The sequence below is a fragment of the Tamandua tetradactyla genome, chromosome 13 (assembly GCF_023851605.1).
Source record: "Tamandua tetradactyla isolate mTamTet1 chromosome 13, mTamTet1.pri, whole genome shotgun sequence".
Classification (NCBI taxonomy): Eukaryota; Metazoa; Chordata; class Mammalia; order Pilosa; family Myrmecophagidae; genus Tamandua; species Tamandua tetradactyla.
Window position 1 is genome coordinate 67364583 of NC_135339.1, and position 12048 is coordinate 67376630.

The 12048-nt window shown below is 41.1% G+C and overlaps 1 protein-coding gene across 3 annotated transcripts in view; it reads left to right on the forward strand.

The window, feature by feature from the left end:
- SORCS3 (sortilin related VPS10 domain containing receptor 3) overlaps positions 1–12048 on the forward strand; it is a 603968-nt gene that overhangs the window by 491819 nt on the left and 100101 nt on the right. For all 3 annotated transcript variants that reach the window (XM_077125964.1, XM_077125965.1, XM_077125966.1), the window contains exon 8: positions 5282–5371. In XM_077125964.1, the coding sequence (XP_076982079.1) occupies positions 5282–5371 (90 nt within the window). The remainder of the gene's footprint in view (positions 1–5281; positions 5372–12048) is intronic.

Below are 12048 nucleotides of genomic sequence, written 5' to 3' on the forward strand. Positions count from 1 at the left end.
AGAAAGCTAGTGTTCTAGTTTGCTAGCTGCTGGAATGCAATATATGAGAAACAGAATGGCTTAGAAAGGGGAATTTAATAAATTGCTAGTTTACAGTTCTAAGGCTGAGAAAATGTCCCAATTAAAACAAGCCTATAGAAATGTCCAATCTAAGGCATCCAGGGAAAGATATCTTGGTTCATGAAGGCCAATGAAGTTCAGGGTTTCTCTCTTAAGTGGAAAGGCACATGGCAAACACAATCAGAGTTTCTTTCTCATCTGGAAAGGCACATGGTGAACATGGTCAGGATTCCTCTCTCATTTGGAAAGGCACATGGCAAGCATGACGTCATCTGCTAGCTTCTTCTCTCCTGGCTTCTTGTTTCATGAAGCTCCCTGGGAGGCATTTTCCTTCTTCATCTCCAAAGGTTGCTAGGTCATGGACTCTTTGCTTCGTGGTGCTGCAGCATTCTCTGCTCTCTCTGAATCTCTTATTCTCCAAAATGTTTCCTCTTTTATAGGACTCCAGTAAACCAATCAATATCCGCCCAAATGGGTGGAGACATGTCGTCATCTAATCCAGTTTAACAACCACTCTTGATTAAATCACATCTCCAGGGAGATGATCTGATTACAGTTTCAAACATACAGTATTGGAGAGGAATTATTCTACTTTTATGAAATGGAATTTAGATTAAAACATGGCTTTTCTAGGGGACATACATCCTTTCAAACCAGCACAGCTAGCATGTATAGAAGCACAGTGCTTGACATAAAATAAATGCTGTTTTTATTAATATATACCTTGTAGGGTGCTGATAGTTTTATCAACAACAATAATAGTAATAATAATAATTACTGATACTAAATAATATTAAGAATATAAAATACCTAATATAATAGACACTCAAAAATGTTAGTTTCTGCCTCTTTTCTCAGATTGCTGTATGCCCATTAATTGAAGTCTTGATACGTTACAAGTTTTCTCTATCTGTGGCAGAAACAGGCTCAAATCAGGGATAAAAAATGACTCAAGACCCTTTGGTTCCAGTTTTTGGGCTGATATCTCTCTTTGCTCCAGGGCAAGCTATCATCCAGATGCCAGGCAGAATAGAGAAATAAAGGATATGCCAGGTTAGACTTGGTCACGGCAGGAGCGGGAACAAGTCAGAAGAGACAGATGTGTTTAATGGCCAAAGCATTTGTTCAAAGGAATCATTTTCACTGGCCAGGAGCCCAGTTAAACCTGTAAAATGGAAATCCAGAAAATCAGATTAACGAGCCAGTCATTAGTAAGGAAAAGACCCAGCTAATTCTGTGTTTAGCATGACGGATGGGCCCATAGCAAATAATTGGATGACATTCATCAAATATAAAATAAAAGGTGTCACTGAAAGGGAGAGTGGTAATAATCTCTGGGATTTACAATGCCAGCAAATTTGCTTGTAAGGAAGAGAAAAGTTCATCAAAATAGATTAATGGTCTCTAAACTTTATTCCTTCCTGGTGTGGTTGCCAGAGAACCACACACATAATAGTGGAAAGGCAGCAACTGCATTCGGCCCCAGATCACCCCAGCATTGCGAGGATTCTGCTCCCAAGGGGATGTGCTAGCACTTCTTTTTGGAAATAAGTTCCTCTGACCAACCAGGGACTGGGTAGGAGTGGAGAGTTCCTTTGTACATCCATGTTTTACTGATTGGAAAACAGAGAAAATCAAACGCAAAGCTTTTCTGGCTTATTGGCTTAATCCAAACAATCAATATTTCAATTAGTCAATAAGTATTGACCCTCTGCTTTGGGCCAGCCCTATGGGGATGGGCTCACTCCTAGCTAAAGGCTCAGGCTCAGGCCACAGGCTGGAGTTGGAAAACCCATGTTCATATTCTGACAGTGACATTGAATGGCTGTACAGTGATGGGCAAGTTAGTTGACTTTTCTCAGCCTCAATTTCCTGATCTGTATAATAAGAATATTGGCGATATATGGGGATATGTGTATCATTAGATCTAATGAGGTATGATGGCCAAATTGCTTATCAGAGCACCATCTTTTTAGTAAGCAATATAATATTGTAGTTATTGATACTCTTGTTTTTATTACCCAATCTCCTCTTTTTTAAGAAGATATCAATTTTAAGAGGAAGCCTTAATATCAAAACAGATATCCTGGAATACAAAGAAGTGCAAACATATATACACATACCAAATAAAGAGATTTTTTTCATGTTTTTTTTAAAAGATGGTGAAATCAGGTAAATAGGTTGTAACAGTGACATGAGTGAAATGAATGGTGGAATATTCCTGGTTAATCACAAGGAGAGGAACACAGATTTAAAGCCCAACTTCCCTAGGTTCAAATTTGCCTTGTTGTGGTCATGTCACTCAGTATCTTTCACCCCCTGTAGGATATTTGTGAGGATTAAACCAGAGCATTTATATAAGGGCTACAGGCAGCTCTGGAACATGGTAGATGAACTCAATAAATGACAGTTTTATCATATTTTTTTTTATTCCAGTGCAACCACTAATCACCTACTAGAGAGACCAGCACTGCCTAGGAATCCAGGAGGTTGTGACCTTGCAATAGGACACAGAGGAATAATTATAGGAATATGTATAGCACACGAATAAGTGTTGAAAGCACTCTAGAAATGGAAAGCACTAAGTTTAGGAGTTGAGAGGAGGGAGAAATTATAGTGAATTGTGGCATCCAGAAACCTTTCCATGAACTCACGGCACTTAAGTGTTTAAAGTGTCAGTCAGAATTTGATAAGTGCAAAGAGGGACACTGTCAAGACAAAGGAACAGCGGCAGGAGCCAGTTTGATATCTGTAGGAGATACTAACATCAGAGGTACTTGTAGTACCCCTGGGCTCTTCAGGCTTCAGGCAGCTGCTTAATATTTTGGATCACTCCATGGAACATCTGAAGTGTAATTGCTATCTGCGTTATTTTTCAAGCCTAATCTCTCCCAGGTTGTGTGTGTGTGTATGTGTGTGTGTGTGTGTGTGTGTGTGTGTATGAGATGGAGACAGAGAGTCCGTGTTTATGTGGGGCTATGGTAGATATGACTGGGCTGCGTGGCCCAGGCTGTGGGGCTCATCACCCTATCAAAGGGACCACTGTGTTCTCCTTCAGCCCTGGGGGACTTGGAAACCCCAGGGGCCCAGCCTTGTCCTGAGTTGCTGAGAAGAGGCTTGATCCAGCGCTCATCTTGTTCCCTATGGAGGGGTGAAGCTTCCTTTCATTGCTGAGCCCTGGTAAGCATTCAGTGGTAGGGCTTACCTTCTCTAAGATGGGCTGACTTCCCCAAGGGCATGTTTGGTAAGGTCCAGGGTGACCTATAAGAACTTGGTTTTAAAGTATATGACACATGCCTAGGGGATATATTTGAGGGTTTAAAAACTTTATCATCATTATAAAGATGAAATCCAGGATCGTAACTCCATCTGGAAGGACGACAGGACTCAGGAGGGGAGAGGAACACAGAGGTATATATAAATTGTTGGTAATGGTCCAGTTCTGTGCTGCTTAGAGGACAGTCTCCAGACCAGCAGCATCTTCACCTGGAAACTTGTTAGAAAAGAAAAGTGCTCAGCTCCATCCCCTGCCCTACCTCCGAGTCGATTGCATCAGAAATTCTAGGGTTGGGCCTAGCTATCTGAGTTTTAATAAGCTGTCCTGGAGAATCAGGTGCATGCTATAGTTTAGAATATACTGCTCTAGCTCCTGGGTCGGGCAGTGTGCTTACATATTTTACTTTCACAATTAAAAACAAAAATAAATGTGCAAATAAATAAATAGGACCACATAGAGACTAATGATGGCTGTGTCAAGAACCTAGAATTAAATTTTAACCTGATTTTATGTACTTGAGACTTATTTTAAAAAGAAAAAAATTAAGACTTTTCAGCAACCTGTTGATATTAATATGTCAACACCCGATGTCTCGGTCAATGCAGGACAATATCGACTGGGAGTAAGTGTCTTATCACAAGAAGTCCCAGAGTGGAAGCGAAGAAAGATTTTAATGAGAAAATAGAGACCTCGGGGTAGTGCTGGGTATCAGGTAGAAAATCAGTCTCTCCTTTTGGTTCGCAGCCTAAGCCATTGCATCAAGTTTTTTTCCAAGATTCTGCCTTCACGCTGGCTCTGACATCTGCTCTACCTGGCAGCATGTGGTGCTGCTTTGTGGACTTCCAGTCTGTGCCGAGCAAGGGGGAGCCTTGGGAGATGCCATCTCTGAGTGAGGAGTGGGGAGGGGTGGTTTTCAATAGAGATGTTATGCCCCTCCTGCTCCCAGCAGCCACTGTGGCCACGAGCCAGACTTGGACCCAGAGTGGGGAGATCGGCCTTTCTCTGGCATATACTGGGTCCTAGATAAGAACAGAGCATGGGCCTCCATGTAATTGCCTCCTGAGCACAGCAGCATCGTTGCTATTGTTTTCCTGCTATTTTCTCTGAACAGGCCATGTGGTCTTCTCCGTGAATATTAATTTTCCCTGAGTTAGGATAATTGGGCTGAGAGCAGCCACCTGCAGAGTGTGCCATGATGGCAGGACTTTGCAGCAAACCAGGCCAAAGGGCCAGTTCCTGGTGCTGTTTCCAGGTTCTATCCTTTCCCAAACGAGTTCCTAGAGCCTGTCGACCACCCTCCTAAGCCATGAAAGAACAGAGCTGGGACTCAAACCCAAGATTTCTGTATTTCAGATCCAGAGTTCTGTCTCCGACCTTTGATATCTTTTAATAAGTTGCTCTTGGACTAACCCATAAGTATCTGCTCAGTGCATGCATTTGTAAATATGGAAGAAAGATTTTGTTCTCAGATCAGAAGTGAAATTAAATTTCATACTAATGAGAGCTCTGTGTAATAGTAATTATTTAGATCCATAAAAAAATACCATTGACAAGAGTGTTATGGTTGCAGTAGATTCATAAAAACTGTTAAAATAAAAGTGGCAGAATGAATAGATCATGGGTACAGCCCACATTGACAGCTTGTCTATTTTCATTCATTTGAAACTATTTGTTTGATGTATACCCATGCAATGACAGCAAGCAAATACGCAGCTTCTGCTCTCACAGAGAGTGACTGCCATAGTTGCCCATTTATTGTCCAAGTGTCATAACAGAGCAGCAACTCATGGTGCTGTGGAATGGGAGACTCCAAGCCAGCAAGGGATATTCTCCAGAAGGCAGTTACAAACCCACTGTGCTCAGTGATGGAGAGACTCATATTTTCCAGTTTGTGCCACAAGCCGTGGCCCCATCTGATCTCTTTGTGTTTCCCCCGTGATCCAGGTAACAACTGGTGGAAGAGCCAGCTACTACGTGTCCTATCGAAGAGAAGCTTTTGCTCAGATAAAGCTGCCCAAGTACTCGCTGCCGAAGGTACCGCACCTCCCACTGTCCTGGGTCGTGGCAGGCGCAGCGCGGGTTGGAGAGGCTGCCTTGTGGAGCTGCGGGGAGGTTTGATCCCAGGCTGAGATGATCGTTGGCCTTCAGCCTCACTCACCATTGTGATGCTTGGCCTCCGCTCATGTTGCTGACCCCGGGTTCTATGTTCCCCTCTCAGTGGGAGGACATAGGCAGGAGCTTTGGTTTTCCATGACTCAACACTAGTATAACCTTGGTTCATTTCTTGGGGAAGACAGTGAAAGGAACAGTAGCTTTTGAATATTTTCTGAGGGCCCCTCCCCATTTTACTGCCAAATAGAGGGCCATGCCTGGAAGGGCACAGGCAGGAGTTCAGATGCTGACAGGTGCATGCATCAAAGTGCACAGGTGAGTCTGATCATTTTCTTGCTTCTTCCTATATTTCAAGGCTAAACATGAATGCACTGTGATAGGTCCACTCTCCTCTACCTATATGTATAATTATAAAGGGATACTTTACTATAATGTTAATATCAAATGATGGCATTTTAGCTCTTCTATTGGAAAATCATAAAATTTACTCTGTAGACCCCATCCCTCATGGACATAGGTTTTTGGAGCAAGTTGGATCTTAAAACTTCAAAGTGAACATAGACTGAATATAATTTATCATCTAATGAGGCTGCAGAGAGGCAAAGTCTCAGGCTAGACACATGGTCCAATGTGGTGAAGACTTGGATCTATCTAGGCTGGTGCTAAGACATGTTATGAAAGACTAAATGAGTGCAGAGATGGGAAGAATTAGGGTATAGGAAAGTAGATTATTATCTCTCTCCTGTTCATTCAGTGATTCGTGCATGCTTGTATTTATCCATCATTTGTTCCTTCTTTTATTCATTGATCCAACTGTCCTTTCTTCCATTCAAATTCTAACTCTGTGTAAGACACTGAGCTAAGCTCTGAGGATAGAATTGTGACTAAGACACAAATGGTCCCTGCCCTTGCGGAATTTGTCTTCTGGCAGGGAATAGAGATGCTGAACAAATAATTACAGCTGTAGGGAATGTTTTAAGTGTAGAATTCAAGGGCCATGGGAACATACAAGATGGAACTAACCAAGTATGAGTGGTAATGTTTAAGCTGAGATAAGAAGGATGAGAAGGAATTAACCTTGCAACTTGGGGTGAGAGAGAAGCTGATATAAATACATGCATAGCCCTTGTTTTAAGAGAGAGCATGGTTCTCTCAATTGAAATTGAAAAAAGCATTTTGAGAGACTAAGTTGCAAAGGCCAACATGGGAGAGGTCAATGGCGTGGGCAGGACCGTATCAAGTAGCCTTAGAGGCATAGTTACCATTTCTCATTTTCTCCACCCTCTCTGGGACCATTGCATCCTATTGTGGTTGCAGGATGTACCCATCAGCATATACTAAACCTAAACAGAAAGAGGTATCCCTGCTTAGGGAGGACAAATAAGGGGGGAATCATAATGATGCTCTTTCTAAGGGAGAATAACCCCTCAGGGGAGCATGATGGTCTCCAGGTATTGATAGGAGAAGTAGTTTTCAGGAACTTCCTAACTATCTCTATCTCTGTCCCTCATTTTTCTTCTCTCTTCCTCCCCACCCTTCATATTTTACATATTTTTAACTTTCTCTGGTAAGCAGACATTTCAGTCTTTTGGCCACCATATTTGCAGGTGGGGACAAATGAGCCCTTGCACTGATCCCAACCCTAGAACATTTCATTAACAATTAACAATCCATGGCAATGTATTGTGGTAGAGAACTGTCCTTGCAGCCTCTTTTATAGGACTTCACCCAGACTTCTCATTAATATGATAGTTGCTGTGAAAATAGCTGAATGGTTATTGATCCCCTATCTTAGCCATTACTGGCTCAGATTTTCGTAGTTGGGCCCGAGGGATGGGGACAGAAGGAATGGAGGGAGATTATTTCTTTGCATTGTTTTAAAATGGAAATGGCTTTAAGCCATTTGTTGCTGTTCCATGCAGTGTTACAATTGCTGTTAGGCGACTTGCTTAAAAACAAAGACAAAAACACTTGAAGTCTTCCTGTCACCATTGCCCTTATACCTCTGGTCCCAGACGAGCTTCAGGGAGTATACTCTCCTGGGGGTCTCCATGGCTCTGGAACGCTTTGCAGAAAATCAAAATGAGTGCCATTAATAATGAGCAGCATTATTATGAGCCATAGCCTTGTGTGGAGTCCTCCATAACCCAGTTCCCTGGCAGTGGGTCGGCACTCCCAGTCTGATAGGCACAGAAAGCACAGACAGAGGGAGGGCATGGGGGCAGAGGCTAGGGAGCAGCGGTGGCACAGGAGAAAGGCAGTCGAGCTGTTGGATGGATACCGTGGGTTTTCATCCCAGCTCTGTCATTTACTTATCCATGTACCCAGGTCTTCTCATCTGTAAAATGGGGATAATGATGCTGTCTGACAAAGTCATGAGGGTTCAATGAATGGCTCACTGTTGGTAAAGTGTAATGTGCTCTACAAATCTAAGGCATGATTGTGATCCAGGGGAAGATAATCCTGGACCTCTTCACCTTCCTGGTGTGGAGAGCAGTGCCCATGGTGAGATCACATCTCAGCCTGAGCTTCAACTCAATATTGTCCAAGGCCCTAACTTCCCCTCTAAGTCTGACATATCTCCTTTTGTCTCCCAGATCCTGAATTTATGCTTAACTTGCTACTTGAATAGTCATTTCTAAAAAAGAAATATTTTTGTTTGCTTTTGTTTTGTTTCTATGTGAGATTCTGTTATATAGTGACAGTGTTGATCTTTCCCTGATCCTGTGTTCCTAGAAAGCAGTGAGACTTAAGATATCTCCCCAACATACATGCACTTTGGGTTCTGAGAAATGATTTCCTGCCAAGAACCACATTCTCTATATGGCTTAGATAAAACATGAGGAACATCCCTTGGTTACTATGACAAAGCCAAACAGGGACCCTCCAAATTCCCATTTTTTTGTCTCATAATTGTTAGCAGAACTATTTTTCTCCACTGATCAGTCTGGACGAAATGCCTGCTAATTTGACTTGACCAAACGTAAGATGGGCTCTTTTTCTTCCCCCTGAACTTTAGTTTCCCTTTGAATTTAAGAAATCACTGGAACACAAAACAAGCCCCCTTAATGGTGACTTCTAAGAACTGACTAACCAGGGGAAATAAAACAAAAAACAGTCCCTGTTCAACTTCTCAATCACCTGCTCACCCCACTTCCCCACACAGTTTCTTATATGCTTGCTTTACTTTTTCCTGTGAAAAATATCCTTTCTATATTCACTCTGAAGTGCTTGCAGATATTATGATCAAAGTGTTCTCCCTATTGCAATAGTCTTTTCAGAAAAGTCTCTCTTGACCTAAGTCTAGATTTGTTTTAATTTTACAAGAGAATATGGTTAGTACCATTCTGGATAATTAAAAGAGAAAAGAGGAGGCCATGTCTTAGAAAATTTATTATAACATTGATGATATTAAACCTTTTTTTTCTTACTTTTTACGTTTCCCGGATTTCTCTGCTTTGTCACAGCCACACTTCTTAAAGAGGAATCTGTAAATTTAATGTTTTCTCGCTTCCTATTCACTCTTCAATCCCTGCTCTCCCACCTCTTCCTCTCTATTACTTCACTAAAACTTTTCTAGACATTGTCACCAGTAACCACCTACCTGCCAAAGCCAATAGACACTTTTATCTTTACCTTTTTTGATGTTTCTGGCTCATTTAATGCTTTTGAAAAATAAATTTGCTTATTTGATATTCTCCCCCTCCTTTGGCAATATTTTATTCTGACTAAAATAAATTTGCTTATTTGATATTCTTCCCTTCCTTTGGCAGTATTTTATTCTGACTTCTTTTTCTGGATAATGTCTCTTCTCACTAACATGTTGGTGTTCCTAAGTTCTATCACTCTACATGGTCTCTGGGTGACCTTATCCTCTCTTTTCATATTTGTGGCTCCAACCCAAATTTCTCATTGAACTGTAGACCACATATTCAGCTGCCTATTTGAAATCTATTCCCTTAAAGGTTCCCTTCAGTGGACCCAGAAGTGAGCTCATAATCTCCAAATTCCCATTCTTTGTCCCATAATTTATTAGCTGAACTATTTATCCCCTGTGATCAATACGGACAAAATGCCTGCTAATTTGACTTGACCAAACTCAAAATGGGCTATTCTTCTTTCCCCAGCTCATATATCTCTTACTTCTTCCATGTTTAATGGCCTGTTCATTTATTTATTCAGTAAACTTTTGTTGGAGTCCTACTGTGTGCTTGATATTCTGAGAATTGCTGGCAATAAAGTCGTAAATGATATAGACATAGTTCCTGCCCTCCAGAAGCTCCTGCACTCCAGTCAAATGAGGAAAATAGACATCAAACATGTAACTACATAAGTATTTCTTTAATTATGATTGTAATATGTGCTGTAAAGGAAAAGCAGAAAGTCTTTAAATTAGATATCTAAGAGACATTTTATTTATCCCTTATGCTCCTGTAAATTCTGCCTCCTCATTATCTCCCCAGTCCATTTTCTATGCCTACTTCCTAGGTTCAGGCCCTCATGCATTATTACCTGGATTGTTCTAATGACCTTTTAAGCTTTCCTCCTTCCTTCTAATATTGTCCCCACTTAAATTCATTCTTCCCACTGATTCCACAATGAATGTGACCATGAAATGATCCTGACCTGGTCCTTTTTTGTTATCTCCTCCCTCAGAGGAAACTGCTTTCCATATATGCCAAATTCCATGCAAAATGCTCCAACCTCTCTCTCACCTATGAGCCTTTGTGCTTCTGTCACCATCTGTTGTGGCTCGATTGTAGCACTTAGTCAAGTCCATGAATGGCCACAAGGGTTTATACTGGGTCACCTTGAGAGCAGGTTCTACAGTTTGCCTCTCTGTATTTTTACCATGGCAAACGCTGGCCATGGCAACTGCTTAATAATTTAGTATTTCTATCATGAGTAAAATTAAAATGAGCTCAGATTACAGGAAAATGCTTCAATTACTGCAAGGTATTTTCACCATTGTTCACCTAGGAAGTCAAAGGTTTTGGTTTTCAAGAAGCAGTTAGGATTCTTCCAAATTAGTTTTGAGTATTAGAGGAGAAGCATTACTTATAATTGTTCTCCAAATAAAAACATGTGTGTAGTTCTGTTGGTGTTTTACAAATGCTGAGTTTGATAAAGTTCCAATCAAAATTTATGCTTATTGCATTTTACCTCCTTTAGTTTCTCTCTAGATCACCAAACATATTTCTGCCTGAATGTTCTTGGGACCAGCCAGAATGTCTAAGTAAGGAGGTGACACATGCTTTGGACTTACTTTGAGATAACTTATTTCAAGAAATAAGCTTAATTATTGTTCACCTATCTGCTGGACCACTTTTAACCAATAATGCTTTTTTTTTTTTTTTTGCCCTGAATGAGTTAATGTTCTGGTAATTATTGGTTTACCCCCGTTTACCATAAGACCTATTTGGAGAGAAATTGCATGGTTCTGAGTTTTTCAAAGAATAATTCTTCAGACTAGAATCATCTAAAGAGCCCATTCAAACTTCAGAACTTAAGATTCCATAGAGGCAGATCTGAGGCATTCGGTTCCATGAGTCTATAGGTTATTAAGTTCTCCAGGTCATTTTTACTTGTAAATTTATCCCCACCAGTATAAAGATGAGCCTGTTGATTCAGATAGTCATGGGTTTAAATCTTGGTAATGTCATTTATTAGCTAAGTGAATTTGGAAAATTAGTAATTTCTCAAACAGGCATCCCATAATCCTAGATACTAGGGTGTAATGTCTTCCACCAGAGCCTGCAGTCCTCCTTCACCAGGTGAGAGGCTCCACAGCCACGCCTATCTAATAATATGCACTCACAGCAAACCTGGCTGCCTCCCATCTTGACCATGCCCCCAGATTTTTCAGTTGTTTTGTTTCCCACTTTTACATTAGTTTACTCTAACATAGCTTAGCTTATTCAGTTTTATGACCAAAACATCTGGAAAAAGCCAGACATTCTATTGCATTTTTAACAGGGTAAGTGAATTTAATCCGTATTTCTTGCAGCTGCTGTTTCCCCTCCCACTGGGTTCTTGGGCATTCATTCCACACCAGTACAACACAATTTCATCACATGGTGTTTAAGACAGAGCCTTATTTCCATTTTCAGGCAGCTCAGCAGGAGCCTGTACTTTAATCTACAAGGTGTGGAAGTACAAATGAGCAAGTGAGGTCTTAGTCAAGGTGATCAGACAGTTCAAGGCCAGAGGCTGAGCTTTCGAACAATCACCAGGTTAAAAAAAAAAAAAAAAGAGCCAGGAAACATCTTTCTTTGACTTGCTGCTTTCCCAATTCTTTCACCCTCAAATTGCCCAAACCATTGGGGTGGGGTGGGGGCTCTCCAAGGTACCTGCTTACAAATGTTGTTACCTCTTTTCTGGGGAAAATCGGTCAGATGAAATCAAAGGTAAACCTGGCTACTTATTTGTTGTCAACTCTTATGGCTATTGCTAATGCCGCTATTTACCAGAGCTTTCCACTACTTTGTCGAGGGATTCTCTCTTCCTATACTGGAGTACTATTACTCTTTGGCATTTGTACCTGTCTAGTCAGACATTTTTAATTGCTCCAATTTTGTCAAATATTTATTCTGGTATTG